Genomic DNA, 12,852 nt, shown 5'->3' with positions numbered 1-12,852 from the left:
GATTCCGTAGGTGTTGTGTTACCGGTACCAAGTATAGTGTGAGACGTGTATGCTTGTGATGGATGAAAGGGAGCGCTCCGCGGTAGTTTGATTTTTTTTTTTTTTTTTTTTTTTTTTTTTTTTTTTTTGCCCGTCTGCCAATTGTTTGAATAAGCAAGAACAAGTATACCGGAGTGATGTCACTTTTGATGATTTGAATGTAGTGACGTCGCTCCTACTAATGTAGTTTTGGTACCTGACTACATGGTTGAGATAGACTTGTTTTGACTAAAGGAATATGGAGTCTGATGTATTTATTTCCTTTTAAACAATACAAACTGCCTGGCAGACCTGCTGATCCTCCTGCCTCTATTACCTATAAGCTACTTTCCTGCTTGTGCATTGCGCCGGACAATATCATTGTATTGCTAACATGATGCAGTTATATTGTAATGGTGTGTTCACACATTACAGTGCGGTGGAATCCACAGGCATAACTTGGTGCATGTGGTACGGTAATGTATGTACTGTATGGGTCACCCTTCCAATTGGCTACATTTAAGTCCAAATATCTCTGCATGATGGCGTTGTGGTTAGAGCTTTCGCCTTGCAGCGCTGGGTCGCCAGTTCATATCCCAGCTAGGTCAACATCTCCACGGAGTTTGTATGTTCTCTTCGTGTCTGTGCGGGTTTCCTCCAGGCACTCCGGTTTCCTCCCACATCCCAAAAACATACAGCTAAGTTAATTGGCTTCCCCCACATTGGCCCTAGACTATGACATGCCCAAACTGAACTGCACAATACATAAGACTATGGTAGGGACTAGAATGTGAGCCCTTCTGAGGGACAATTAGAGATCAGACAATATGCTCTGTACAGCGCTGCAGAAGATAAGATGGATATATATATATATATATATATATATACACATACACATACACATACACACATACACACATACACACATACACACATACACACATACACACATACACACATACACACATACACACATACACACATACACACATACACACATACACACATACACATATATATATATATATATATATATATATATATATATATATATATATATATTATGTTTTCTGACCCCCAGCTTTTTCTGATTCCAGAGGTAAGATACACAAATCTGTCCTGGGAACCTACAGTGCTGGGGGTCTGTAATTTGTCACGGAAGTGGATCAGGGAGTCCCCCGTCCTTACTTTCCAAATTTGGGGTCTGAAGGAGGCATGGTTACAGAGATATTCAGAATTGAATCCAAGGTGATAGAGATTGCCCCCTACTGGCAAAAGCCTGTAAGCGACCCACCACTGTTGCATGCAGGAGGGGACAGGCACTGCCTTGGCTTCATTCACACTTAATGTGCTCCTGTCTGCTTTTTATCAGCACATAAATGTTCTAGATTGATACGTGTTACTGTAAAGAGGACAGAAGCGCACTAGTGTGATGTCACTAGTGGGCATGACTGTGGGAAACCCTTTACAATGCAAGTAGTTGCATTGCGTTCCTGGAGAACATGTTCACGATCTACCCATAATACATGTTACTACGTTACCACCACAGTAATTTGTTTGATTGTTTAGGTCCACTTTCATTATCTTATGAGCCGGTTCTTAACCCAACAGCATAATAACCTTCAAACAAAAAACATTTCTTTGTTACAGCTGATACAAATCCTGCTGTAAATCTGCAGTGTGTCTACTTCTGCTTTCATGGAAGCAGACATGATGTTAACATACTAGGTTTACCAAATAGCTTCTCTGCCATAAAAACAATTTTTCAAAGCGCTATAGCCAATTATACAATGGCCTTCAAGGGTGCGACACCACCAGGTCTAGGCAAACCATTCACAAGTCAATATATCTTATGTTTAGCGCACACCCTCGAACAATAAGCTTCAAAACATGATCTTTAAATCTCCAGCATATTGTCCATATTCTTGCATCAATACCAGCAGCACCTCCACCATAGACACCCACTAGTCATCAGACTCACCGGACGTGACAGCGCTGGCCCTTCCCAAGTGGCTTTGAATGGACTGAAATTCTCCTGTCTTGCAAACGAAAGGATAAAGATACAGAGCAGCATTTGCACCAGGATCCTGAGGCACCTAGGCTTCCTGGAATCGTGCATGATTGGCCAGTCTAACAGTGGCCAATACGTCCGGTGAGTCAGATGACTAGACAAGACAAGACAAGACAAATAACATTTATATAGCGCTTTTCTCCTTGCGGACTCAAAGCGCCAGAGCAGAGCAGCAGCCACAAGGGCGCGTTCTATTGCCAGTAGCAGTGTAAGGGAGACTTGCCAAAGGTCTCCTACTGAATTAGTGCTGGCTTACTGAACAGGCAGAGCCGAGATTCGAACCCTGGTCTCCTGTGTCAGAGGCAGAGCCCTTAACCATTACACCATCAGCCAACTGCCTAGTGGGTGTCTATGGTGCAGGTGCTGCTGGTATTGATGCAAGACTATGGACAATATGCTGGAGATATAAAGATCATGTTTTGAAGCTTATTGTTCAGGGGGGGGGGGGGGGGGGGGGGGGGGCTAAACATAATCTATATTAGCTTCTCTGCCATGACAGTCAGTTGTCACAGCTGAGGGATCAAATTACAACTTATGATTAGTCACAGATGAGCGGGAATTAGACAGGATAAACTTTACAGGGTGTTTTTTTTTTTCTCTGTTTATACATACAGGGTGCGTTTTTTTTTGTTTGTTTGTTTTTTTTTCTTTTCTATGTTTTCCTTCTGTCCTGTGCAAGAGTTCAGGACTACTTTAACCACCCTGGGATTCTATTGAGATCGCCAGGGCGGCTGCGGGAAGTTTTTTTTTTTTAATTAAAAAAAAAACTATTTCATGCAGCCAACTGAAAGTTGGCTGCATGAAAGCCCACTAGAGGGCGCTCCGGAGGCGTTCTTCTGATCGCCCCCGGCAAGCTGAAGTAACAAGGAAGGCTGCAATGAGCAGCCTTCCTTGTTTGGCTTTCCTCGTCGCCATGGCGACGAGCGGAGTGACGTCATGGACGTCCTGACGTCAGCCGCCTCAGATCCAGCCCTTAGCGCTGGCCGGAACTATTTGTTCCGGCTGCGCAGGGCTCGGGCGGCTGGGGGGACCCTCTTTCGCCGCTGCTCGCGGCGGATCGCCGCAGAGCGGCGGCGATCAGGCAGCTCACGCGGCTGGCAAAGTGCCGGCTGCGTGTGCTGCTTTTTATTTTATCAAAATCGGCCCAGCAGGGCCTGAGCGGCACCCTCTGGCGGTAATGGACGAGCTGAGCTCGTCCATACCGCTAAGGTGGTTAATTATCGTGTGGGCCTGTTTTTAGGCTCCCTGCACACTGCATGTATTTCCGATTCCGACTTTTAATCGTTACTGCATGCTGCGTTTTTGACTCCGTTTTTCTGTTGATTGCATTCAGGGAAAATCGGAAAATGGATTTGCAGTTTGCAGGGAGCCTAAAAGCGGAATGAAACCCAGCATTTCTTATTTGCTCTAATAGATTATTTACAGCATATTATATACAACCAGCATTTTTATTTTACTAGAACTGCATCCAAAGGGTTAAACACGGGCCTTAAGGTGGCCATACACTTGTTAGATTAGCAGCAGATAGATCATCAGATTTCTGATCTATCTAATGTGTTGAGGAACATTTTTTACTTGGAACAGATTGCCAATAGATTTCAGTTTGAAATCTATTGAAAATCGATCTGATGGAATTTTTTTTTTGCCATCAGATTTCCATTAGGGACAATGCAAAATGATAAGCAATCTCAACAGATCTAACTAGATTTTCCAGCCTGGCAAAACGATTGAAATCTGCCGCAAATCGGTCAATTGGTCAATCGATTTGCAATCCATCGATCGATTTTGATCGATCGGCCAGAAATCGGCTGAGTGTATGGGCCCCTTTAGAAGCTCCCCTGCAGGGACAGCTGGACAATCCTAACTAGAGATAATGTTATCTTGTGTTTAATTGTATCAAGTGAGAAATGTAAACAAAGCCTTCTCTGGCACTGCCGGGTCTCCTAAAGACAGTGAGACAATCAGAAAGCATTTCTGCTTAGGTTAGACGATGAATAAAGCAGTTATGAATAAAATGCAAAGTTAGCTCTCAGAGCAAAAAAAAGTGTACTTTGGGAACGTATAATTTCTAAATGAATAATAATAATTATGCACAAAAGCAAATATGATAACCGTGTGGCATATAAAAAGTAGGAAAACATGTTTCTATTGAATATTATGTCAGGGTTTTATACCGCTTTAACCCTTTTCTCTCTCCAGTAGTTTAGTACAGTAGGGCTGTATTCTCCTGTTGATCCTGTACTGCTTTCTCTGACAGCTGGCTGAGCGGCATCACACACATCCACAGTCCTCAGGTGTGGGCCAGCTGCCTGCGATATATGTACAGCGCCTCTATTAAAGAACGGTGAGTACCGCTTGCTAGCTTTTCTATTGGTTTCACGCTTTTGCAGCTTGGAAATAGACTAACCAAAATGCCTCAGCAGATTAAAGAGAATCTGTATTTAAAAAAAATATAGCATAAAAAACATACCTATGTGTTCGGGGACATCTCCTATTACCCTCTGTCATAATTTTGCCACTCCCCGCCGCATCAAGCATAATTAAAAACAGTTTTATAAACTTTGTTTATAAACAAAAAAAATGGCTGACAAAACCGGAAGTACGTCAGCAGAGCTTCTTTTCCCCTGCAGTTCTAATCCACTGAAGTGTGATAGGCTGTTTGTTTCTTCTGAGCCTGCAGACTCGAGCACTCTGCCTGTTACTGGCATTGCTCAGCATGTGACAGTCCAGGCAGCTCATTTCACAGCCTCACAGAGGACGATTTATCCTGGTTACAGCTTGTTTTTACAAGCTGTGAAAAGCCTGCTCGAGTCTGCAGGCTCAGAAGAAACAACCAGCCTGTCACTCTATACGCAGCTGTCTCCCTGGTCAGCCTTAGAGGCAGCTCTCATTGATATGAGATCACAGACGCTGCCTTATCTAAATAACACACACGGGAGTGTGCATAGAGGGGGCGTGGAGGGGGGCGTGCATAACAGATCAACAACACCGAAGAGTTGGCAGCCTTCCAGACACAGGGTGACAAATCCGACAGGGGAAAGATAAGTTGATTTATTACAGAGATGGTTATAGTAGAAAGTGCTGCAGTAAGCCAGAGCACATTAGATAAGGTTTAGGAACTTGTAGGATAGTAGAAAAAAGGATGACATATTTTTTTTTAGAGTCTCTTTAAGCTGTAGTACTGGCCAGAGCTGAGGAGTCGGAGCAATTTTTGGGCACCTGGAGTCGGAGTTGGTGGTTTTATGAACTGTGGAGTTGGATGATTTTTGTACCGATTCCACATTCTTGGTACTGGCAAATAATAGGTCTGGGGCTGCCTAAACACAGAAGTACACGTTCTGGAAGCATCATTGCTGATAGTTCATGCAAACCTGAAATAAAGCTGAAATGTATAATTGAAATATACCCTAGAGAGTTTTTATAAGGCTGGGTTCACACATAAAAAGGGGTCCTGTCAGTTTTTAACAGTTGATATCAGTTTTGTATGACTTGGTTCACACACACATATGTACAGTTTTGTTCCTGTGCTGTCTGTTTTGTATGAGTTGTTTTTTTCCATGACTTGGTTCACACATAAAAGGTGTACATTTCTGGTCCAGTTTCCGTTTTTTCTGTGGGTGTGTTCACTCATAAAAGGTGTAAAGTTCCAACGCTGTCAGGTAACACTCTTGCAAAACTGACTGGACTGGAAATGTACAGAATTTTGTGTGAACCAAACCTAAAGCTCTCCTAAATCTGACAGGATGGAAGATCTAGGTCGATATGCTGCTGGCAGCAGATGGATGGCCCATGGAGTTGCATTGGATCTAATGGTGCAGTAATGCCTTTAGATCGATTTCCAATAGATTTCATTCTGAAATCTATTAGAAATCTGTTCCTAGTGTGTGGCACACATCAGATAAGATTCCTGTCAGATTGGACTTGACGGGCATCTGACAAATCTGATGGTCGAATCTGCTGCAAATCTATCAGTGTATGGCCACCTTTAGGCTTCCAGTCTAGTTCTGTCAATTTTGCATCGGTTTTACCTGACAGGATTGGAACTGTACACCTTTTTATACAAGAACACACCCATAGGAAATGAATACAGAGCGGACAGGATTGGACCGGAAATGTACACCTTTGAATTGTGATCCAAGCCATAGAAAACTGATGCCAACTGTCAAACTGTCAGGACAAGACACCTTTTTATCCAGTTCGGCCTATCTGGACGAGCTTCCTCGTCCAGATAGGCACTGCTGCTTTGCCTGCGTGGTGCGCTCGATCGGGCGTGCGCCCGCCCGCGCACCCACCGCTAGCCCCCCGATCAGTGAATTGGAATATAATTCCCATTCACCGATCTAACTTCCCCGCAGAAATGCCGACGCTTTCTATCCAGAGAGCGCAGTATTTCTGCCCCCAGGAAACAACTTCTCTTCTTTTTAGTTCCTGGATGCGACATCGTTCGCATCCAGGACTTTTTTCACTGTGGCCATCTTGTGGCCAAATAGTAAACTGCACCCACACACAGTTTTAATTAAACAATTACTTTATCTTACACTTAAAATTAGCAATTTCCCTCCCACACCAAAAATTACCCACATACACTTTTTATTAAAAAAAATACAATAAAAAACATCATAAATCGTTACCCAAGGGTCTGAACTTTTTAAATATGCATGTCAAGAAAGTATGTTATTATATTATTTAAAATTATAAGCTTATAAATAGTGATGGACGCAAATTGAAAAAAATGCACCTTTATTTCTAAATGAAATATCCGCACCATAAATTGTGATAGGGGCATCGTTTGAACGGTGTAATAACCGGGACAGATGGGCAAATAAAATGAGTTTTAATTACGGTAGCGTATATTAATTTCAAACTATAATGGCCAAAAACTGAGAAATAATTAATTTTTTTCATTTCTTTCTTAATCTTCCTGTTAAAATGGATTTAGAAAAAAATAATTCTTAGCAAAATGTACTACCCAAAGAAAGCCTAATTAGTGGCGGAAAAAAACAAGATATAGATCAATTAATTGTGATAAGTAGCAATAAAGTTTTATAGGCGAATAAATGGGAGGTGAACGTTGCTCGGATGCATGAGATTTTCGGCACTGAGGCGCTGAACCGGTTAATTGTAAGGCTCGGTTTCCACTTGCACTGGATCACGTGTGGTCAGTGAGAGCGCACAATGTACGTTCACGTCAACAGTCAGCTGTGGTCTGGCTGTAACTCGGGGTAGATGAGTTACCACCATATAGGCCTGAAAGATAAATCGAATTTAAACCGAAATCGCGATCACCGAGATCACAATTTCGGAATCGTCAAAGCGGCAATTATCGCGATCACGTCATTTCCACATGGGGGAAGTTTGCAGAAGTGGCTTCAAACTTCTCCAAAGTCCCGCCGCGTGCGGGCCGCAGCGTTGGACATACCTTCCGCACGAGTCAAAACACTGTCCGTCCTCTATCGCTGTCTGCCGGCTCTTGTGCTCGGCAAAACTCCGGGTTCCTGTATGTCACATGACATACAGGAAGTATTCCGTGCATTAGAGCCTGCAGGAGGCGGAGTAGATAGATGGGCATCGCTGGACTTGTGCTGGAAGGTATGTCCAGAACTGATGCAGCTTAGAGGACAGAGGAGGCACAGAGAGAGACACACAGGGGGCACAGAGAGAGACACAGAGAGAAACAGAGCGGGCACAGAGACAAAGGAGGCAAGAGAAACCCAGAGGAGGTATTAAGAGGCAAAGGGGCCACAAAGAGAGACGGGGAGAGAGGGGGAACAAACTGGCAAAGAGGGGAAACAAAGCTTGATTTGAAGGAAATTGTGAATCGAATCGAAATCGCAGTTTTCAGACAGAAATCGCTCAATTCAATTTTTTTCCTAAAATCGTTCAGGCCTACCCCATAGGCTATATGGAGAGCACATCCGCCTGCCCGGGATTATCGCGTACTGCACAGAAGTGCGGCCCACTTACCGCAAGGGATCTAATGGATCCATTGCAGGCTGATGAGTGTGAACAACTCGTATATATGTAAAATAGGAGCCGGTGACTGTCAGTTTACAATGAGCGGAGAATGAACAGAATTGTCCGTATTATTTAGTCATTATTATCCCACTATAAAATCTTTCCTCACCCTGATTTACACTCTGGAATTTATCACAGGTGGAGACATCTTTACTGCTGACGAGGTGCTTCACTGCGGAATGTTTTTTTTGTATGTGTTCTGACAATTCTGAAGCCAGTGAAAATAATGCCTGGTCTCCCAGAATGCTCTGGGAGGAGAATTCCACATAACTAAACAGCTTAGGATAAGCATCACTGGGGAGGGTGGAGCTAAATACCAATATACAGCAATATATACAGTGGGTTGCAAAAGTATTCGGCCCCCTTGAAGTTTTCCACATTTTGTCACATTACTGCCACAAACATGAATACATTTTATTGGAATTCCATGTGAAAGACCAATACAAAGTGGTGTACATGTGAGAAGTGGAACGAAAATCATACAGGATTCCAAACATTTTTTACAAATAAATAACTGCAAAGTGGGGTGTGCGTAATTATTCAGCTCTCCCGAGTCAATACTTTGTAGAACCACCTTTTGCTGCAATTACAGCTGCCAGTCTTTAGGGTATGTCTCTACCAGCTTTGCACATGTAGAGACTGAAATCCTTGCCCATTCTTCTTTGCAAAACAGCTCCAGCTCAGTCAGATTAGATTGACAGCGTTTGTGAACAGCAGTTTTCAGATCTTGCCACAGATTCTCGATTGGATTTAGATCTGGACTTTGACTGGGCCATTCTAACACATGGATATGTTTTGTTTTAAACCATTTCATTGTTGCCCTGCCTTTATGTTTAGGGTCATTGTCCTGCTGGAAGGTGAACCTCCGCCCCAGTCTCAAGTCTTTTGCAGTCTCCAAGAGGTTTTCTTCCAAGTTTGCCCTGTATTTGGCTCCATCCATCTTCCCATCAACTCTGACCAGCTTCCCTGTCCCTGCTGAAGAGATGCACCCCCGAGCATGATGCTGCCACCACCATATTTGACAGTGGGGATGGTGTGTTCAGAGTGATGTGCAGTGTTAGTTTTCTGCCACACATAGCGTTTTGCATTTTGGGCAAAAAGTTCCATTTTGGCTTGTGGCAAACTGCAAACGGGACTTCTTATGCTTTCTGTTAACAATGCCTTTCTTCTTGCCCCTCTTCCATAAAGGCCAACTTTGTACAGTGCTTGACTAATAGTTGTCCTATGGACAGATTCCCCCACCTGAGCTGTGGATCTCTGCAGCTCGTCCAGAGTCACCATGGGCCTCTTGACTGCATTTCTGTTCAGCGCTCTCCTTGTACGGCCTGTGAGTTTAGGTGGATGGCCTTGTCTTGGTAGGTTTACAGTTGTGCCATACTCCTTCCATTTCTGAATGATCGCTTGAACAGTGCTCCGTGGGATGTTCAAGGCTTTGGAAATCTTTTTGTAGCCTAAGCCTGCTTTAAATTTCTCAATAACTTGATCCCTGACCTGTCTTGGACCTGTCTTGTGTGTTCTTTGGACTTCACAGTGTTGTTGCTCCCAATATTCTCTTAGACAACCTCTGAGGCCCTCACAGAGCAGCTGTATTTGTACTGACATTAGATTACACACAGGTGCACTCTATTTAGTCATTAGCACTCATCAGGCAATGTCTATAGGCAACTGACTGCACTCAGATCAAAGGGGGCCGAATAATAATGCACACACTACTTTGCAGTTATTTATTTGTAAAAAAAAATGTTTGGAATCCTGTATGATTTTCGTTCCACTTCTCATGTGTACACCACTTTGTGTTTCTTTCATGTGGAATTCCAATAAAATTGATTCATGTTTGTGGCAGTAATATGACACAATGTGGAAAACTTCAAGGGGACCAAATACTTTTGCAAGCCACTGTCGATATTGGAAGTGTTTCTGATGCTGAAACCAGGAAAATGACCCTGAAAGTGGGTGTCCTGAATCATTTACTGCATTCTGCTATGTCACTACAGGGCCTCTTTACTGCATTCTACTATATGTCACTACAGGACTTCTTTACTGCATTCTACTATATTTCACTACAGGGCCTCTCCACTGCATTCTACTATATGTCACTACAGGACCTCTTTACTGCATTCTGCCATGTCACTACAGGACCTCTTTACTGCATTCTACAATATGTTACTACAAGACCTCTCTACTGCATTCTACTATATGTCACTACAGGACCTCTTTACTGCATTCTGCCATGTCACTACAGGGCCTCTTTACTGTACTCTGCTATATGTCACTACAGGGCCTCTTTACTGCATTCTGCTATATGTCACTACAGGACCTCTTTACTGCATTCTACAATATGTCACTACAAGACCTCTCTACTGCATTATACTATGTCACTACAGGACCTCTTTACTGCATTCTGCTATGTCACTACAGGACCTCTTTACTGCATTCTGCTATGTCACTACAGGGCCTCTTTACTGCATTCTGCTATATGTCACTACAGGGCCTCTTTACTGCATTCTGCTATATGTCACTACAGGGCCTCTTTACTGCATTCTGCTATATGTCACTGCAGGGCCTCTCTACTGCATTATACTATGTCACTACAGAACCTCTTTACTGCATTCTGCTATGTCACTACAGGACCTCTTTACTGCATTCTGCTATGTCACTACAGGACCTCTTTACTGCATTCTGCTATATGTCACTACAGGGCCTCTTTACTGCATTCTGCTATATGTCACTACAGGGCCTCTTTACTGCTTTCTGATATATGTCACTACAGGGCCTCTTTACTGCAGTCTGCTATATGTCACTACAGGGCCTCTTTACTGCATTCTGCTATATGTCACTACAGGGCCTCTTTACTGCATTCTGCTATATGTCACTACAGGGCCTCTTTATGGACTGTGTGAGCCATGTCTTGTCTTTGCAGGGTGCTGTCGGAGTCTGGCAGTTTCCTCATTGTCCTCTATTCACTCACCCACAAGGAGCCGGAGTTCTATGAGTGTATTCCATGCATCGGCCACGACCCTCTCGGCATCCAGCTGTTGACCTCTGAGGACTCGCTGCATCTCTTCAAGGTGACTCCCCTCTGTTCCTGCGTCTGCCGTCCTGTAATAGTCACTGTGTAGCAGGATTTCTGATGATTTCTGTTTATTTCAGAATGTGGATTCTTCCAAGCAGTCACTCCTGCGGTTCGAGCTCTCTACAGAGACTCACAATTCAGAAGCCTATCTGAGCGAGATTTCCAAGGCTGCTTCCGGCAACCAGTAAGTGTCCCCGAGTGCAGAAATGACATGGCTGCACAGACTGCTATGCGATACAGACTTCTGCCATTAACCTCCCTGGCGGTATGCCTGACAGTGTCGGGCTAGCCACCGCAGGGGATCGCATGGCCCCGAAAGGATTATTTATTTATTTTTTTTAAATAAAAATGTGTTATTTGGTTAAGCTAGCACTTTGCTAGCTAACCATGTCCCCTCTGATCGTCGCCAGTATACGTACCCCCCAGGGATCCCGCGATGGCGCAGCCTCTCCATCAGCACCCGGCTTCGCTATGGGGAGGATCTGAACTGCGCATGACGACATGTCCGATCGCCGCCATAACGACGAGTGAAGCGAATTGGGAAGCTGCGGCTATCGCGGATGGGTGAGTGTTGCCGGTGGTGATCGGGAGGGATCAGACTGGTGCCAGGGGACTTGGGGGTTGCCACACTTAGCTAGCCTAGTGCTAGCTAACATTAAAAAAAAAATACTTTGAATTAAAAAAATCCCTCCCACGGACGCAGCCACCGCATCTGCGTACTGCCAGGGAGGTTACAGGATACACTAACATGAAATGATAAATGCTGAACTACTTACCTTTGTCCCTCGTTGCAGCTTCACTGGCAATCTATGGTCACCTCTGTAGCAGCCAGTGCACTCACGTGCTGCTCAGGGTTGCGCTCATGTGGATGGAAGCATTGTGCAGGCACAGTACTTCTGCGCCTGCGCAGAACACACCCGGCTACGTGTCCACAAGCTTTGCTTGTGCTGGCCGGGTCGGCGGCAGCTAAGGAGGAGACCTGCAGAAGATTGGCTGCCAGAGGAGCTGCAACGAGGGACACAGAGACATCAAGGGGCTAGTGGAAGCCCCAGTTATGTAGATCAGCATTTTATTATTTTTTTGCTAATGTATGCTTTAATATCTTCTACTAAATCTGAGTCGTCTGCTTTGGGCCGGCAATGTTAATTTATTCTTTTTCTTTTCCAGATTGAAACAAAATGTATCTCCCAGTAAGTTATCAGTAAGTGACCATGATTCTGGGGTGGAAGATGAAGATTTTTCTCCGAGGCCCTCTCCTCACCCTCATCCATCACAGGTAAATTATGTAGACTTCTGAGCCTAATTTATTATTTGCAGTATTTTCCAAAAGTCTTTCTGCACCTATCCCATCGGAGTAAAAATACTTGGATTTGACCTATGAAAAGACCTCTATTGCAAACTTGCGCTCACACTCTCCTCCTAGGTTATACTATTACATTGATGTCCTACAAATCAGGGCAGTGGAGTCGGTACAAAAATCCTCCAACTCCTCAGTTTAGGATTCCTCCGACTCCTCTAATTTGCATATTACAATCTTGTTGATTAGTATGTAACATAAAATGCATCTCTTAACTGCCAATTCTTAGGAATTTTAAAAGACAACTGAACTGAGAGTGATATGGAGGCTGCCATATGTATTTCCTTTTAAACAATACCAGTTACCTGGCTATCCATC

The 12,852-nt window shown here is 43.9% G+C and overlaps 1 protein-coding gene across 1 annotated transcript in view; it reads left to right on the top strand.

The window, feature by feature from the left end:
- The window catches only part of STIL (STIL centriolar assembly protein), a 61,360-nt gene that overhangs the window by 23,798 nt on the left and 24,710 nt on the right, over positions 1 to 12,852 (top strand). The window contains exons 8-11 of the mRNA XM_068239036.1: positions 4,347 to 4,433; positions 11,025 to 11,172; positions 11,255 to 11,361; positions 12,345 to 12,453. Coding sequence (XP_068095137.1) covers positions 4,347 to 4,433; positions 11,025 to 11,172; positions 11,255 to 11,361; positions 12,345 to 12,453 — 451 coding nt within the window. The remainder of the gene's footprint in view (positions 1 to 4,346; positions 4,434 to 11,024; positions 11,173 to 11,254; positions 11,362 to 12,344; positions 12,454 to 12,852) is intronic.

The sequence above is a fragment of the Hyperolius riggenbachi genome, chromosome 6 (genome assembly GCF_040937935.1).
Source record: "Hyperolius riggenbachi isolate aHypRig1 chromosome 6, aHypRig1.pri, whole genome shotgun sequence".
Lineage (NCBI taxonomy): Eukaryota > Metazoa > Chordata > Amphibia > Anura > Hyperoliidae > Hyperolius > Hyperolius riggenbachi.
Note: the sequence above shows the minus strand (reverse complement) of the source record. Positions and strands in the feature narration are given on the sequence as shown.